Source organism: Dendropsophus ebraccatus, chromosome 1 (assembly GCF_027789765.1).
Source record: "Dendropsophus ebraccatus isolate aDenEbr1 chromosome 1, aDenEbr1.pat, whole genome shotgun sequence".
Taxonomy (NCBI): Eukaryota; Metazoa; Chordata; class Amphibia; order Anura; family Hylidae; genus Dendropsophus; species Dendropsophus ebraccatus.
This window is the reverse complement of record NC_091454.1, coordinates 8,292,115-8,310,796: the sequence shown is the minus strand read 5'-3', so window position 1 is coordinate 8,310,796 and position 18,682 is coordinate 8,292,115. Positions and strand designations below refer to the sequence as shown.

General features: G+C 47.8%; 2 protein-coding genes across 2 annotated transcripts; one reads left to right on the top strand and one right to left on the bottom strand.

Annotated features, from left to right (window-relative positions):
- The first annotated feature begins 2,626 nt into the window (after positions 1-2,626).
- Positions 2,627-5,599, top strand: LOC138788344 (E3 ubiquitin/ISG15 ligase TRIM25-like). The gene has a single exon (XM_069966125.1). The coding sequence runs from the start codon at positions 2,629-2,631 to the stop codon at positions 4,291-4,293; it is 1,665 nt and encodes a 554-aa protein (XP_069822226.1). The 5' UTR covers positions 2,627-2,628; the 3' UTR covers positions 4,294-5,599.
- An 11,252-nt stretch (positions 5,600-16,851) lies between these two features.
- Positions 16,852-18,084, bottom strand: LOC138771384 (E3 ubiquitin/ISG15 ligase TRIM25-like). The gene is made up of 2 exons (XM_069951046.1): positions 16,990-18,084; positions 16,852-16,875 (listed from the first exon to the last, which is right to left on the bottom strand). Exons 1-2 carry the CDS (start codon positions 18,082-18,084, stop codon positions 16,852-16,854), a joined length of 1,119 nt encoding a protein of 372 aa, XP_069807147.1.
- Positions 18,085-18,682: the final 598 nt, after the last annotated feature.

Genomic DNA, 18,682 nt, shown 5'->3' with positions numbered 1-18,682 from the left:
CTTTCTGTTTACCGCACATGAGCTGTTTTTACTTTTTGGTATGAAATAAAGATTTTTGAATATTTTTAACACGGAGTGCTGGGACCACCAGTGTATCAAATACTCAACCCCCACCACATATCTTTGTATTCCTGAGAAAGTTTCTTTTCTCTAATCCCGCGAGTCCTCAAAGGAGCAACCACACAGAAATATGCATCTCTGAATAGGATACCAGTTAAACCTGCCGTCGCAGCCAGTGGGGTTTCCTGACTTTCCTCTACTGAACGGACAGGTTGATGAATGTCTGCGCCTTTTACGGCCAACGTTAGATGCAGAACTGGATGACAAAGTTGAATATGAATGACAATGGAAAACTGACATGCATTCTGGAACTGCACCTACTTCCTCTACATGATCTCGGGTGAGGGGCAGTGCTAGGGGCATAAATGGCTTTGAACTGGGGGAAAAAAAAACTGCTTCACAAAAACTCCCCGGAGCTTCCTTCTGCTGCACAGTCTGCAAGAGGATCAGGTCCTGCAGAGGAGGGGCCCAAGCCAAAATGTGCTGGGAGCTGCTAACTATCAAGGGAAGAGTGGAGGGGAACTAGGGGGACACTGAAGTGGGGGGCTTCTCATGTTTAGAGGTGTAGGAGCTGCTCCGGGATTGGACTCATTCAAAGCAGTTGCCTAACAAGAGGATGTGTGGTGTCCCACCACGGGTGTTGCTAGTAGATTCCACCTTCGCAAAAGCCTGCACTCCAAGTGTAAGTGGTGATGTAGTCGTATTTAAGTTATGCCACTAGATGTTGCTAGTATGTATATCCTGTATTCTGTATATCCTGCACAGCTGTAGTACTCTAGGGGTTACTGTTGTTTGTGATTTGTGCACCAATGAGAGCTCTATCTTCTTCTTTACCTATGTCTTTTCTCCTTTCTTCTCACCCACTCACAGCAGGTATTACATACCCTTTAGAAGGTAGGAGAGGAAGTGTTAGGAGTTGTTAGTCTGTTTCCTGAAGAGAAAGGACGCAAGGCAGAAGGGTCCCTACAGCAGTCAAGCTGGGCCCTGGCTTATGCCAGGTCCACTGTGAGAGGACAAGTAGTCAGTGTCCAGTGTAGTCTAAGGTGTAATAGTGAGCAGACACACATAGGAAGCAAGGACACTCTTTTCTTGAAAGCAGCACTTCTACACACTATGCAGTGCTAAAGACTCTCAGAGAGGACGAGTCAGGGATCATCCCAGCCCACGCTGAGAACCAGTCTAAAGGTGCAGGACAGTATCCTGAAGAAAGAGGAACTGATCCAGATAGAGCAAAGTTGTTAGAAGCCTACGTACTCTATCTTGCAGCATGGGTGTAACCAGAGAACACTGACCACTCTGCTCATCCCAGATAACAAGGTCTGGGGCTTGTGTTACCCTCTAGGATGGGTTGCCCAACTCTGGTGGGCAATAGGTGGTGCAAAGACCAAGGAGTCAAAACATGGGCACAAGTATTCTATTTACAAGTATTCTACTTATTCTATTTCTAAAGTTCCGGCAGAGCACAGTACTACATTGGTTTGGGACTCTCTCGACATCCTCCTCTCTACTTCTCTGAACTTACTCTACTTCTTGGAATGCAACCAAGCCAGCACGGCTCCTCTACCTCTCAAGCTCTCAGCACAAGTCTTGTCAGTCCAGTCCAAAGTTTATTGTCAGAAGTCAGAAGTCTATTGTATACCATTGTATCAAGTATTCTTGCAGCAAAGAAGAGTTTATTTATTGTAACAGGACTCAGCACCTATCTCAGCACCAACACAGTAACAGCACCTTCCTTGGGTCATCTCCCCTTTCTGTGGGTGGCGGTACCAATAGTCCGGGTGGGTCACAACTCCACTCCGGACCACCGTGATAAGCACCAAAGGGACCCCCTCGCATCCCGGCAGGTCACCGACTACAGGGGAAAGGGTATAGCCAGCCTATCTAAAATAAAAGCTGGTATGCCATCATACCGTGTGCCCAACTGGCACTGGCGTCACGACAACCTAACATCTGGCTGAGCTATACTCCGACCAACCACCACTGAAGTGGAGTCACACTTCACCATCTGGCAAGTGACCGGTCGCGCCTCACACTGGGGCAGCCACCACAGACGTACTGCCGCCAGCTGCAAAAGTTTTTTCGGTTTTGTGAACACCTCTGCTAGAGACATGCACAGCTACAGACACTGAATGATTGCCGAGAACACGGGGAGGGGGATTGGCTACAGTGGGTCTCTTATCTTGCACTTCTTTTGGTAGATGGAGAGGAGGGCTCAGGCCACCCGCTACAGGTGTTGGGACTTTGGCATTGCTGGATCCAAAGGCATAGAGACAGACTGTACCACGGGGACAGCCATGCTGAAACCTTCTGTCCTCCTCTGCAGGCAGGCAAGGATATTATTACTGTCAACCATGCTGCAGGAGTTACCAGAAGAAAACCGGTGGCAAAAAAACAAAACAAAAACATGTTCCAGGAACCCGAGGCCAATGTGGTCTCTCTTCCTGGTTCTGCATTGAAATATAACAACTATAACCTGCCCCTAGGCCAAACAGAAGAAAGCCCAGCCCTAACCTAAGTGGCTGGTGAACCTGCCCACTTACAGTTTCTATTCTCATAATTCCTGAAGCCATGGCGTCTGCTGACCTGAGAGACGAGCTGCTCTGCTCCATCTGTCTGAGCCTTTATACAGATCCTGTAACCCTGAGATGTGGACACAACTTCTGCCAGCGATGTATTGATCAGGTCCTGAATACACAGGACGAGTCTGGAGTTTATTCCTGTCCTGAATGTAGAGAAGAGTTTCCGGAACGACCAACACTGCAGAGGAACGTAACTCTACGTAATGTAGCAGAACGTCTCCGGTCTACTCAGCCCCATCAGGAGGAGATCACCGGGATCTGCTGCACTTACTGTATTCACTCTCCTGTACCTGCTGTGAGATCCTGTCTGCTGTGTGAGGCTTCTCTGTGTGATAATCACCTGAGAGTTCACAGCAAGTCACCAGAACACGTCCTGACCGATCCCAGCACTTCCCTGGAGAAGAGGAAATGTTCTGTCCATAAGAAGGTCCTGGAATATTATTGCACTGAGGACAATGCTTGTATCTGTGTGTCCTGCAGATTGGATGGAGAACATCAGGGACACCGAGTGGAGATGCTGGATGAGGCATCTGAGAAGAAGAAGAAGAAACTGAGAAATGTTCTGCAAAAACTGATGACAAAGAGAGAGAAGACTGAGGAAAGAGTCCGGAGTGTGGAGGAGCGCTGGAGAAAAGCTCAAGAAAAAGCATCTGGAGAAGCGGAGAGAGTCACTGCCCTGTTTATAGACATCAGGAGACGGCTGGACGACCTGGAGAAGAGGGTCCTGAGCGAGATCTCCAGGCAGAAAGAGCAGCTGTCACTGTCTGATGTCATCCAGAAGCTGGAAATAAAGAAGGACGAGCTGTCCAGGAAGATGAGACACATTGAGGAGCTGTGTAACATGGCGGATCCACTGACTGTCTTACAGGATCCAGAAACAGGTGACTTGTGTGATCCTGAGGAGGAGGGAGGTGATGAGGACACAGGGGGACATGATGGAGGTGATGAGGACACAGGAGGACATGATGGAGGTGATGAGGACACAGGAGGACATGATGGAGGTAATCGGGGTTTGGAGCTGATCTCACAAATATCACATAAATTATCTAATATAATAAGGGATGTAACCTTGTATATACAGGATCCGGCAGGCATATTCCTGGATGTAAACACTGCCAGTAATTATATCCAAATATCAGACGACCTGAAAACTGCAACCTGGATAGATAGAAAGCAGAATCGTCCAGAAACATCAGAGAGATTCCAGAGTCGTCAGGTGATGAGCATCAGGGGATTCTCCTCAGGGCGACATTACTGGGATGTGGAGATCTCTAGGTCATTGGGGTGGGGTGTGGGGATGTGTTACCCCAGTATAGGCAGGAGAGGAGATCAGTCATACATTGGAAATAATAACAAATCCTGGAGTTTATGTAAAGAGCGGAGGTATAATAATCAAGTTTTCATGAGATATAATAGTAAAGAGATCCAGTTACCTCACCAGATCTCCAGTCATGTTGTCAGGATCTGTCTGGATTATGAGGCCGGGCGGCTGTCCTTTTATGAGCTGTGTGACCCCATCAGACACTTATACACCTTCTCCGCCACCTTCACCGAGCCCCTTCATGCTGTATTATATGTATGGAATGGTTCTATAAAGATATCAGGAAAAGGAGGCGACGCTGTGAGGGATCATCATCTGCCCAGAGACCGGTGACATCACAGGGAGGAGAATCTGATTTCTGAAACAGAAACATTGGTGGTAGAAAAATACTTCTGCTCCATCTAGTCCGCCTTATATTATCTTCCTTATTATTTTAGGATAGATATATGTTTATCCTTGGCAGGTTCACAGGCACTTACTATGGCTGGTTGTTCCAAGCTTCTATTCAATAAAATACAGCAGTGGGAGGGGCCTCATTCGGCCTATAGGATGCATCAGTGGGAGGGACCTCATTCAACCTATAGGATGCATCAGTAGGAGGGGCCTCATTCAACCTATGGGATGCATCAGTGGGAGGGGACTGATTCAGCCTATAGGATGCAATAGTGGGAGGGGCTTTATAAAATCCCCACTTATTACCTCTCTCATATGGGGCACATATCTACCAGACACTATGGAGCAATGGCACAAATCTAATATATCCCATAAGTGACCACATATAAGAATAAGGAGAAGGAGGAGGAGTTTATGTGTAGATTAGTTTATACTGGAAAAGCATTGTTTGTGAAGTGAAATTGAAAAGAAAATGTAATTTATTCAGCAAATTGTGTGTGTGTGTGGTGGTGGTGGTGGCGGGGTAATGCCGTTCATTAGGCAGTAAAATTGCAATGTTATCTGCATTCCTCAGGTTGGGGTTGGGGGCTTGTTGTCAAATAATTTTCTGAATAAAGAAAAAATGTCATCCCATAATAAAAAATAAATTACCCCCCTTTCCCATCTTAAACAAAAATTATGAATTTAAAAAAAATTTGAGATGAGCCAATTTTTGGTAATAGTGAAGCACTTCGCTAGTCTCTCGACTTGTCAGCCGACTGCCTTTGAGCTTTGTGCCGCTTCACCCCCCTCGTTGCCTGAAAAAGTTGGATCCAGTCCTGGGAAACTTCTCCCAGTTTCCCAGAATTGGATCCAGCTTTTCCAGGAGCCCGAATCGGCCCTGAGCTCAAAGGCAGCCGGCTGACAAGTCGACCGCTGAGACTAGCGAAGCGCTTCACTATTACTGTAAATTCGCTCATCCCTATAAATAATATTTGGTATCACATGATTGATTCCTTTATATATCTTTATTATGTGATTATTCAGTATATTATTGTAGGATTTTTATATCTCTAGCTGCACATTGTATTCTGCAATATACTAATTTAGCAGCTACCGTAAACCATAAATAGTGGTGTCATGGGGTTAAGTTCCTCCCTCGGAGAACATGGTGTGTTGGCAGTTTATTAGGCATATATGTGATCTGTATCATCCTGATGTTTTCTATGACTTCATATACATATGTATGACAATAAACTAGCATTGTATTGGCTTTGGTGGGTGTTGTATGTTCTATTTTCATTTAATGTTTTATTTCCAGCTTTTCTTGTGTTCTTAGGCCTCATTTACACGATCCGTGCCCCGACCCCCTGCGTGATCCACGCCGCATGTCCAGAGGAGGATGGCAGCACGGATCCCCCAATAGAAGTGATGCTGCGGGGGCAGTCTTTAGTTATGTCAGTCCATTGAATTCTATGGGCTTGTTAGGAACACGTAGCGGTATACTGGCTTTGCAATCTACATACGGATTCTGCTGTGTGTTTTTAGCTCGGTTACTGAAGGGTTAATATTGTCCAAGTTTCGATTCCTCTGTTTCCTGGCATAGACGGCCCCTCAATTCTAAAGAACCGGTCTAACTGCTCACGTGCTGCACCCTCTAAGTGACAGATGACGTTCACTAGGATTATGTATCCATAAATAGAAGGTATTGGAGATTAATAGTTTAGATTCTGTATTATAGACCTGATACTATAATCCTGATTGTTACAGTGGGAGAAAAACATCCTCTTAGTTATGCCGGGGGCTAATGCAGATGGTGCGTGCAGCTGGTGGGCTCTGGTGTTTTGCTACTTGTCACAGTGGCCAGGACTGGTAATACCGGACGCGGGTGCGGCGACAGAGAAGACTGGAACAGTGCTTTAACTTTACTAGAAAAATACTCAATGCAATTCAAAAATAAGAACAGTCCTGGTACAAGTACTAGTGCAAAAATATACTTGGCTTTAAGAACTTCAGAGGTAGATGTGAGCAGACAGTGATAAGAGAGAGTGAGAGAGAGAGAGTGGTGTAGGGGTCGGGTAGGAGCCCTTGCCAAATTAGTAAAGTACTCTCAGGGCCGGTTTTAGACTAGATGTGGCCCTGGGCGAAGTTAAAGGTGGGGCCCCAAATGCTGAAATATTTTAGCAACAATTTAAGGTCCCCATACATGTTACTCTTTTGTTGGTGGTACCTGTTGCTCCTGGTGGGTTCGGCCATCAGTGTAAGGTGTATGGGGCTCTCTGGACAGTCCTCTGACAGATGATATCAGTGGACATAGGGGGTCGAGCTTGATGGAAAATCAACGCCCAACCTCTTTGTTCTCAGAGAGATAAGCCGGCATCAGATCTGTATGGCTATGGCTTTCCCCTCTCATAGAGAACACAGGAACACTCAGATGTGCCAAATTTCTGTGTATGGGGAGGACGGGACCGGATGGGAGAGATAATTGTCAGCTGAAGGATTGTTCAGCCAGCAGTTATTGGAAGTGTACGGCAATACGTATTACACGGCCTGATATTCCGCAGAAGCGAGCGCCAATCTGGTAGAATGGAGCTCGCTTAGAGAGCCTACTACATGGCTCTTTTATGATGCAGCAAAAGCTATGGAGGAGATTTATCAAACTGGTGTAAAGAAGAATTGGCTCAGTTGCCCCTAGCAACCAATCAGATTCCACCTACTTAGAATGTGAGTAATGAAAGGTGGAATCTGATTGGTTGCTAGGGGCAACTGAGCAAGTTTCATTTTACACCATGTTTGATAAATTTCCCCCCCTATGTGTATATATACAGTATATCATTAGTGATGTGTGTGCAATCCTTGCTGTATATAGTAAACAATAAAGATATATACTACCTGATTAAGGTCCCCCGGTGTCCTCAGGCCTTGTCTGTGATATATACTACCTGATCATGTTCCCCAGTGTCCTCTCAGAGCGATAGCGTCCTGATTCGGACAATTTTCGCTCCATGTATTAGGGCCCTTACTCAGTTCAGAAGGTTACATGCCGGGACTGCCGCTATATGCCAGGACTGCCGCTACATGTCAGGACTGCAGCTACATTATGGGTCTGCCGCTACATGTCGGGACTGCCGCTACATGTCGGGACTGCCGCTACATGTCGGGACTGCCGCTACATGTCAGGACTGCCGCTACATGTCAGGACTGCAGCTACATGTCGGGACTGCCGCTACATGTCGGGACTGCCGCTACATGCCGGGACTGCCCCTACATGCCGGGACTGCCGCTACATTATGGGACTGCCCCTACATTATGGGACTGCCCCTACATGGCAGGACTGCCGCTACATTCTGGGACTGCCGCTACATTCTGGGACTGCCGCTACATTATGGGACTGCCACTACATGCCAGGACTGCCGCTAGTGGTGTAAACACAAGAACTATTTATATGAATTGCATTAAAAAAATAAAATAAAAAAATCACTATAATCAGGACCAAATATTACCTCCATACCGTTATTGAAGAAAACACACTATATATAGGCCAATATTACCACCATAAAGTGACCGCCCCATAATGACTTTATATACACTATATACAGACCAATATTACCGCCATAGAGTGACCACCGCATGACTCTTTATATACACTATATACAGACCAATATTACCGCTATAGACTGACCACTGTATAATGAATGACTCTATATACACTGTATACAGACCAATATTATGTGTCTGTAACTCTATGGCTGTACTTTTGGTCTGTATATAGTTTATATATAGAGTCATTATGTGGTGGTCACTGTATGGCGGCAATTTGGCAATATCATTATGTGGTGGTCAATCTATGGCAGTAATGACTATATATACACTATATACCGACCAATATTAATGCCAAAGAGTGACCACCGCATAATGACACTTTATACAGACCAATATTATTGCCAAAGAGTGACCACCGCATAATGGCTCTATATACAGACCAATATTACCGCCATAGACTGACCACCACATAATAACTCTATATACAGACCAATATTACTGCCATACAGTGACCACCACATAACTCTATATACACACTATATACAGACCAATATTACCGCCATAGAGTGACCGCCACATAACTCTATATACACACTATATACAGACCAATATTACCGCCATAGAGTGACCGCCACATAACTCTATATACACACTATATACAAACCAATATTACCGCCATAGAGTGACCGCCACATAACTCTATATACACACTATATACAGACCAATATTACCGCCATAGATTGACCACTGCATGTAACACACACTACATTCATCCATTATACACCTACATTCATACACATTACACACTACATGTACAGTATACTTACCCCCTCTAGCATGCTGGGTGTAGTGGTACATCCCCCTCATGTTCCTTGCAGCAGCAGCAGGCTGTCATCCTCCCCCGGCAGCCCTCTCCTCCATCGTCCCGACAGCTCCACACCAGAGCAGGAAGTCACGTGCAGAGAGGAGCTGGAGGGAGGGGGAGGGGGAGCTACACACACGGAGCAGACACCGAGCAGCGTCCTGCAGCCTCTGCGTGACCCCTGATGGCAGCAGCCGGGGATCACTGCCAGACGCTGCAGGACGCTGTCTGTGCTCTCCTCTCCTACTGGAACTGCGGGAGGGGGCCCCTGGGGGATGGGGGCCCTGGGCATTTGCCCTGCTTGCCCCCCCCTAACGCCGGCCATGAGTACTCTGCCCCGGTGGCCTTCGCTTCCCTTGCAACACTACTATGTCACCACCCGCCGCGTACCCCTTCCTTCCTCCACCGTACAGACACTCCATGCCGCCACTCAACTACCAGCAGCCCCCGCTGCCCCCAATAAGGGAGAGGACTGGGGGACACGGGGATAATGAGGGGAAGGGGAAGGACAGGGAGATAATAAGGGCGAGGACTGGGGGACACGGGGATAATGGGGGAAGGGGAAGGACAGGGGGATAATAAGGGCGAGGACTGGGGGACACGGGGATAATGGGGGAAGGGGAAGGACAGGGGGATAATAAGGGCGAGGACTGGGGGACACGGGGATAATGAGGGGAAGGACAGGGGGATAATAAGGGCGAGGACTGGGGGACACGGGGATAATGAGGGGAAGGGGAAGGACAGGGGGGTAATAAGGGGAAGGGGGAGAGTAGTGCTCGGCCAGTAGTGTGTTTCTCGTGATGCCAGTGCTTGTCCAGCTCACAGGTGTGATGTTGGTACCTGCCTTTAGCTGTGTGGCCGGTTTGTGTCCCCAAAATGGTCGGTGACCTGCAGGGCTGTGATGGCTCACAGTGGTCCTGAATGGCAACTGACCCAAGCGGACTAGTGGTACCACCACCCACTGACCACCTTCTGCCCTACAGTGTCGAGTGACTTGTCCTCCTAGGGTGACAAAAGCCCCAGCCGTGGTTACCTAGGTGTTGCTAAGCTTCCGGTGGTGTCCCAGTTGCTTGCGTTACTAGATAGCATACGTGGACCTTCATAGGTTCATAGGAGACTGCCCTGCACTTTGTCCCTTTAAAGTGCCTAGCACTGCATACTGAGCGTAGTAACTTGCTTAGAAGAAATCTGGAGCTTTACTTGCATCTGAACTTGGTTCCTGTCAGGGGTCCTGGCAGCAGCCAGGCCCTGGCTTAACTATAGCAGGAACTGTTGTCTTGTGTGCCCTCTCTCAATAAGAATCTGACTAGAACTGAACTACTCCATTTCCTCCCACCAGTGTAAGTAACTCCCTATAGGGACGGAGTAATCTACCCTGTGAGTGGTGGGGAAGCGCGTGTGAGAAAGCAAGAAGAAGAATGATAGGTTCGAAAAGGGGTTACTAAGAGCACATGGTACATAGAGAACATCAACCCATTAGGACCTTCAGCAGTGCCTTCAACCATAGCAATACATACAATATTGACATCTAGTGGTGAAACCATAGAAATACCTTCATCACCACTTAACCTGGAGAAAGAAGCTTTTGTGACAGGTGTATAAGAGAAAAGAACACCAGTGGTGGGACACCACAAAATATATCACTGAATGCCTTGTTACAAGTTTCACTTCTGAGCTGATGTGAAAAACTAGAAGAAAGGACGGGAATTGCCTTATGTGCAGGAGGTGACGTATAAACTGGAATAACCTCCCTCCCCAGGTAATGTGCCCACCCGAGGAAGCTGCAGTATATATATATATATATATATATATATATATATGTATATATATATTTATTTAGGCCCTGTATACAAGAGAACAGATGGACCTGCAGGGACGGGGGGAATAGTATGCAGTGCCCGCAGCCTCTTCTCCGGTCCTGGGCTCAGCCTATGTAACAGAGCGGTCAGCAGGTGATGCATCAGCTGCTACCATCCAGGGAGAATAACTCATTCCTACACAGTATAAGTTATACACTGTGTGGTGTCTAGGGCTGGGCGATATGGGCCTAAATCAATATCGCGGTTTATCGCACATGTAGCGGCGGTAACGATAACTGAACGATAATTATGACACGCCCCTTTTTGCAAACCACACCCACTTGCTATGCAAACCACACCCACTTGCCATACTTGATATCAAAAAAAGTAAAAAAGCTCACTGAGCAGCAAGCCGTGGTTAGTCTATCATCATCATCATCATTATTATTATCATTTGTCATTATTAGGGGGTGTATGACTACACAGGGGGGGCCGACAGGGGTGTATGACTGTACGGGGAGGGCTGACAGGGTGTATGACTGTACAGGGGTGTATGACTATACAGGGGGGGGGGGGGGGCGGCAGGGGTGTATGACTGTACAGGGAGGGCTGACAGGGTGTATGACTGTACAGGGGTGTATGACTATACAGGGGGGGCGGACAGGGGTGTATGACTTACAGGGGGGGGGGGGGCGGAAAGGGGTGTATGACTATACAAGGGGGCCGACAGGGGTGTATGACTATACAGGGGGGGCGGACAGGGGTGTATGACTATACAGGGGGGGCAGACAGGGGTGTATGACTATACAGGGGGAGGGTGGACAGGGGTCTATGACTGTACGGGGGGACAGGGATGTGCTACTATACAGGGGGTGGATAGGCGTGTATGTATGACTGTAGTTCCCTCAGTAACAGTACAAGGCTGTAACTTAGGAGGAATGGATGGGCTGCAGCAGGCAGGATAAGCTGTAGGAGACATTGCTGTGTGTGACATCCTGTCTGCTGCAGCCCATCCATTCCTCCTAATTTACAGCCTTGTACTGTTTACTGAGAGGACTACAGGTCAGCTGCTGCTCCAGCTCTGAAATGCCGGCGTCCCTGCACACACACATGTGCAGCACTTGCCGGCCGGATGTGGGGGGCGCTCAGATGAGACCGGACCGGTGGGGGGCCTCGGACGGGTGAGGTAAGGTGGGGAGGCCTCGGACGGGTGAGGTGGGACCAGACGGGTGGGGAGATCGGGCGCTCGGACGGGACTTGTGGCGGGGGCGGGCATTCTCACCTGGACCCTGCTTCTGCTGCTCCTCCTCCTCCTCCTCCCCCACCTCCCGCTCTGATGCCGGCGTCCCTGCACATAACGTGCAGCGCTAATGCCGGGCAGCGCGCGTGTGTGCGGGAGCACTCTGACGGGACAGGAGAGGGGAGAGGGCGCTCTGAAAGGAAGATGGAAGTACAAAAATACCGCAGATACCGTCCTGGCTAAGTTGAGGTCGGTTAACCGACTCCAGTGACGGTATCGGTATTTTTGCGGTATACCGCCCAGCCCTAGTGGTGTCCCACCACAGGTGTTGCTATTGGTTACACCCTTCGTAAAAGCCTGTACTTTTAAGAGTAAGTGGTAATGTAGTAGTACCAGATTTCTGCCCCAAGATGTCGTTGTTATTGTTGTGTGTATTTAGGTATTGCACAGCTTTAGGAACCAAAGGGTTATGGGTTTGTACACAAATGAGAATTCTTTCTTCCCACCTATCATCTCTCTCTTTGCTTTTGCATGCGCACTCCTCGCCCACTCACAGCACACCTTACATGCGCTGTAGGAAGGAAGTGGGTAGAGGAAGTGTACGGTCTTTTGCCTTTGGATTCTGTAGGGGAAGGACGCAAGCTAGAACGCTCCCTGCAGCAGTCAAGTTGGGCCCTGGCCCCTGCCAGGTCCCCAGTCTAAGCTGTACAGTCTAGACGTAGACAAGAGCACATGTATCTCCTTACAATTTCTCCTCAAGCAACTTCACTACGCACTATGCAGTGTTAAGCTTCCACCAGAGAGGACAAGTCAGGGATCATCCTAACCCACGCCATGGACAAAGAGGAATACAGTGCAGGACAGTATCCATAAAAAGTAAAGGAACTGATCTGGATAGAGCATAGTTGCTAGAAGTCTATGTACTCTATCTCGCAGCGCGGGTGTAAGCAGGGAGCCCTCAGCATTCCGCTTATCCCAGGTAACAAGGTCTGGGGCTTGTGTCACCCTCTAGGACGGGTCACCCGAGCACACCGCAGCCAGCAGAGCACAGCGCCTAGCATACAGCAGCCAGCAGAGCACAGCGCAGAGCACACCGCAGCCAGCAGAGCACAGCGCCGAGCACGCCGCAGCCAGCAGAGCACAGCGCCGAGCACACCGCAGCCAGCAGAGCACAGTGCCGAGCACACCGCAGCCAGCAGAGCACAGCGCCGAGCACGCCACAGCCAGCAGAGCACAGCGCCGAGCACACCGCAGCCAGCAGAGCACAGCGCCGAGCACACCGCAGCCAGCAGAGCACAGCGCCGAGCACACAGCAGCCAGCAGAGCACAGCGCCGAGCACACCGCAGCCAGCAGAGCACAGCGCCGAGCACACCGCAGCCAGCAGAGCACAGGGCCGAGCACACAGCAGCCAGCAGAGCACAGCGCAGAGCACACAGCAGCGGGGACACCCGCCTTTCCCATAGAACGTGTGGGCGGCTCTGAGAAGACCCTTTGGATGATGGAGCGAAGAGGCAGAATTAACCTCCGAAGCCGTAGAGAGTGCGGCCCTGGTGCTTGAGGGTGTACACCACATCCATAACGGTGACAGTCTTCCTCTTGGTGTGCGGCGACGTCACGAATCACGTTGTCAGACTTTCAGGACGCCGCGAGTCTCTTCATAGATGAGGCCGGAGATGCGCTTGACGCCTCCCCTGCGAGCTAGACGGCGGATGGTGGGCTTGGTGATGCCCGGGATGTTGTCCCGGAGCACCTTCCACTAATAGTGCGTTTACACAAGCAGATTTATCTGACAGATTTTTAAAGCCAAAGCCAGGAACAGACCATAAACAGGGAACAGGTCATATGGGAAAGACTGAGCTTTCTCCTTTTTTCAAATCCATTCCTGGCTTTGGCTTCCAAAATATGTCAGATAAATCTGTCTGTGTAAACGCACCATTAGCGCCGCCCTTACCGAGACCTTTCCCGCCTTTACTGCGTCCGGACATCTTCTAAGTTATCAGCAGAATGTGACTGACTGCGCGTCTTATATAACACATGGGCGGACCTGAAAGAGAAATGTAACATGTTAATGTTTACAGGTGCGGAGCCTAGGCTTAATTTACATTACTGACCCCGCCCCTCATCACTGATTGGTTGGACAGAGGCGAAAGCGATCCTGAATTTCCTGTTCACTCTGCAGCTCTCGCGCTCTTGTCGCTTCTTATCCTAAACGTTATAGAGACTTCTCTTCAGGAGAACCGGGACCGGTCAGTCCTCAGCAGTAGGACTATCCAGCGGTAACAGCGAGGACCGGGCAGGTGTATCATTGGGCAGTATTGCTGAGATTACAAATGGAGAAGGAAGTGATCAGCAAAAAACCTGAAGATCCAGTGATCAACCAATGAGCCTAACACAACTCCGCCCACAGTGTTAACCCTTTAGTGTTCTTGTTGTTTCTGCTCCAACACCCACTTCATAATCTAATCACAATGCGATGACTAATCTACACACGAAAGATAGAATCGTATAGCACTAATGTGCCACATAGATGCTAGAAACTGTGATGGATCACAGGGGAAAACCAATACTGCCATCTTGTGGCAGCTGAACAGACTACAGAAACATCTTTCAGCATATTCTGTACATTTCACAATGCTACCACTAGGTGGAGCCAAGGTACAGTGCAGCTTCTAGAGTCAAAAGCAGAATAGGAAAATACAATCATCTGCTGCCACCCAGTGGCGATAATGCAGATTGCAGAGAATGAATGAATTTAGTTAGTCATGCATGCCAAGTTTTATCTTGTCCTGTCATGGATTCATTTACTAGTATTCTATTTACCCACAAGTATTTCCTGCTTCTCTTACCATATTATTATTATTATTATTATTATTATTATTATTATTATTACACTAATTTTGAACAGCATTTATGTGTATATTAGTATTTTTTCTTCGGTGCATTTCTTCCCTTGCATTGTGTGTTTTCACGTGATTCCAAGATTTCTTTTGTAGATTTGGGGAGTAACAAAAAAGAGCCAAAACGCTTATAGACACATAACATCATTAGGAAGGTCATTCAGGCAGATAAAGCGAGTTTGAGGGACGTCTATGGGCTCCGGCACCTCACTCAATTATTATTGCAGTCTGAAAATTAGTGCAAATAGACACATAGCATGTCAGTAAGACAATAGATGGGGGTGTAGGCCAAGCTGTTGCATCTGCCCCCATGGTGAAGGTACTTTTCAACTTAATTTTTGGGGCGTATTCCAGCACCCTCTAGCTGCACACTATTACTGCTACAGCCGCCACTACCGGCCTTACCCAGCCACATATCTCCTGCTCTGTCCGCCATATTCCTTGCTGCTGTTGGCACCCTGCCTATGAACATAGGCGCTGCTCATAGATACATGTAGATGGCCAGGGGTGAACTTGTTCCATTATAAGACTGCTTGGCCATGTGTGAGGATAATAGAGCTGATTGAGTCCAGTTTTGATATGAATCTACCAGGATGGAGGGAGTATATGTCATGGACTCGTATCTCCAGACCCCGAAATATAACAATGTTCAGATGTTTTTATCATCCGAGCTACAGTCGTATATTACTATTAATGGTTAAAGAGAATGAACACAATGGATTCACACACTCAGTCATAGGACAAGAACAACAAACATCAACCAAATAACTGACAGCCCGGGGCTGAGGGGAAGAGGACTCTGCCTGCGAGGGCTTACAAAGCTAAGGGGAGAGAAAGCGATGGAGTCAGCCGATCATAGTGCAGCACACTGACTGCAGGGTTATTGTAGGTCGGAGGCTTTTCTAAAGAGATGGGCTTCTTTTGATAATGGTGAAGGGGTAGGGGGTCTGATGGGTTTCAGAGTATGGGGGATGCAAGGGAGACAACTGTGTGAGGAGACAAGAGGAGAGAACAGACGGGGTCTTGTGAGGATCGGAGAATATGTGAGGGGACGTATGGGAAGAGTAGGTCAGAGGGGACAAGTTATGGACGGTCTTCTATATCGTTGTCAGTATACTGAGATGGAGTCACTGGGAAATAGTTGGTGAGAAAAGGAACCATCAGAGGAGGAAGAGAAGAGGTAAATTAAAAGAGAAGAAAAGTTGAGGATGGATGGGAGGGGTGCGATGGTCTTAGGAGACCACGGACGGAGAAGGATGTTGCAGTAGTAGTCCAGGTGGGAGATGATGATGAGGGCAGATGGTTTTGTCAAGGTTAAGGAGATTGTAGAAATAGTTTTGGGGTGGGAGCGGTGAGGGCTTGGATATGTGGTTTAAAAACAAGAGGAATCCAAGGTTATTGCAGGACAGTCAGGGACACAGCAATGGATGTAGAATTTGTAAATTTTCCAGGATTCTTACAGCCCTTTGGGGTTGAAGCTGCTCATTGCAGGTACACTATACTGTAGGCCCATCAATAGGTTTTTGGTACAGAGATATCTGTATTGAGTTGTGTTGAATTTTTATGGTGTCATCCAGAAAGTTAATTTCCATATTAAATAGTTTAATGTCTGATTAACGATTTAAGGAAATTCATTGAACCTTAGTGGAATTGTATTAGTTGAGTGAGTTCAGATGGTTAGTAGAGTTGAGGGAACTTTGAGCTTGCTCGGGTTCGTTGTGCTTGAAGTTTGCTCAGCTCTAATGATTGGGATATCGTCTATGTAGCTGAAGCCAAAAGCCCTAATAGAGGAGGACACTCGCCAGTTCTGCCATAAAAGTTTTGGCTGTTACTGGGCCCTTTTAATGCCCATGGTGGTTCCAGTTTGTTGTGGATATAAGAGCAATAGTTATATGGGAGTTGTATCAAACCCATTGGTGGTCAGTCCAGGACTGCAGTGTGTCAGGGTCAGTCTTAGAGAACTGTGTCCCAATATTTCATCCTACCCCCAGGAAACAAGAGAAATTATACCTATTGTAGGTAGGTACTGTAGTTTAGGTATGTTCTGTCATTTTCCCTTTTATAACACTTTTACATGTTTCTAGGTCATCTTATTTTATCTCTTTTTTTGAGCGCTATGCTTTTTATTTTAAAGAGAATCTGAGGAATGATTGACAGATCTCCCGTCCAGACAGAGCTCAGGTGAAGATCCCACAGCGAATCTACAACAAGAGTTGACGTACAGTAGATTTAAAATAGAAAAGCAGATTTATAAGGCTCAATCCACTACTACAACCTTTAGGCTAAATGCTCCACCAGTCATGATTTTTCTTTACTTGTTTCCTCACAGCTCCTGCTTCCCCTGATATCATTATTGAACAAGGGGTCTCAGTTGCGGGTGAGATGGTCTGTAGATATGTTATTATTTTAGAGAAACCTGCATGTAACACCCCTGTAATCACATCCACATCTATATCATGTGTCTTATGTCCCCCTGTGTCCTTTTTACCTCCTCTTTTCTTAGGATCACACAAGTCACCTGTGTCTGGATCCTGTAAGACAGTCAGTGGATCCGCCATGTTACACAGCTCCTCAATGTGCCTCATCTTCCTGGACAGCTCGTCCTTCTTCTTTTCCAACTTCTGGATGACATCAGACAGTGACAGTGACAGCTGCTCCTCCTGCCTGGAGATCTCACCCAGGACCTTCTTCTCCAGGTCGTCCAGCCGTCTCCTGATGTCTATAAACAGGGCAGTGACTCTCTCGGCTTCTCCAGATGCTTTTTCTTGCTGTTTTCTCCAGCGTTCCTCCACACTCCGGACTCTTTCCTCAGTCTTCTCTCTCTTTGTCATCAGTTTCTGCAGAACATTTCTTAGTTTCTTCTTCCTCTCAGAGGCTTCATCCAGCATCTCCACCTGGTGTCCCCGATGTTCTCCAGCTGAGCAATATACACAGATACAAGCGGCGTCCTCAGTGCAGTAATATTCCAGGACCTTCTTATGGACGGAACATTTCCTCTTCTCCAGGGAAGTGCTGGGATCGGTCAGGACGTGTTCTGGTTCCTTGCTGTGAACTCTCAGGTGATTATCACACAGAGAAGCCTCACACAGCAGACAGGATCTCACAGCAGGTACAGGAGAGTGAATACAGTAAGTGCAGCAGATCCCGGTGATCTCCTCCTGATGGGGCTGAGTAGACCGGAGACGTTCTGCTACATTACGTAGAGTTATGTTCCTCTGCAGTGTCGGACGCTCCTGGAACTCTTCTCTACATTCAGGACAGGAATAAACTCCAGCCCCGTCCTGTGTATTCAGGACCTGATCAATACAGCCCCGGCAGAAGTTGTGTCCACATCTCAGGGTTACAGGATCTGTATAAAGGTTCAGACAGATGGAGCAAAGCAGCTCGTCTCTCAGGTCAGCAGACGCCATGGCTTCTAGAACTACGAGAATAGAAACTGAAAGTGTTTTGCATAGGGCGTGTTCTGACACATAAGACATTGTGCAAGCTGCGGCCATAATCTGTTTATTAACCCTATAATCTGCTGGATGGGAACAGATGTGCTGGTTTTTAATCATTAATTATACATCCGAGACTTCTGATCTAATAGACTTAACCTGACTTAAAAGTCCTTATACATATGAAGAGCTGCCAGATGAAGGCCAGAATCTGCAAAAAGGCTTCATCCGCAAGTCTTCCTCTCCAGCCGGCACCCGGTTCTTCTTCCTGCAGAAGAAGGACAGATCTCTCCATTCCTGTATGGACTACCGAGGCCTCAACAAGGTGACTTGCTACCCCCTGTCCTTTCGGAGTTGGATGATCCTCTTTGCAAGGCCAGGATCTTCACAAAACTAGATCTTAGAGGCGCGCAATCTGATCACAATTCATGAAGGCCATGAATGGAAGACTGTGCCTTCAACACCAGGGATGGCCATTTTAAATACCTGGTCATGCCCTTTGGTTATGTATTGTCCCAGCGGTCTTCCAGGAGTTCGTCAACAACATCTTTCAGGATCTCCTGTACACCTG

Excerpts from the sequence above, each read along its gene's own strand:
- LOC138788344 (XM_069966125.1), top strand. The coding sequence starts at position 2,629 with ATGGCGTCTGCTGACCTGAGAGACGAGCTGCTCTGCTCCATCTGTCTG.
- LOC138771384 (XM_069951046.1), bottom strand. The coding sequence starts at position 18,084 with ATGGCGTCTGCTGACCTGAGAGACGAGCTGCTTTGCTCCATCTGTCTG. Across the intron at positions 16,876-16,989 it reads CAGGAGCTGTGAGGAAACAA|ATTCGCTGTGGGATCTTCAC; the intron begins GTAAAGAAAAAT and ends CTCTTGTTGTAG.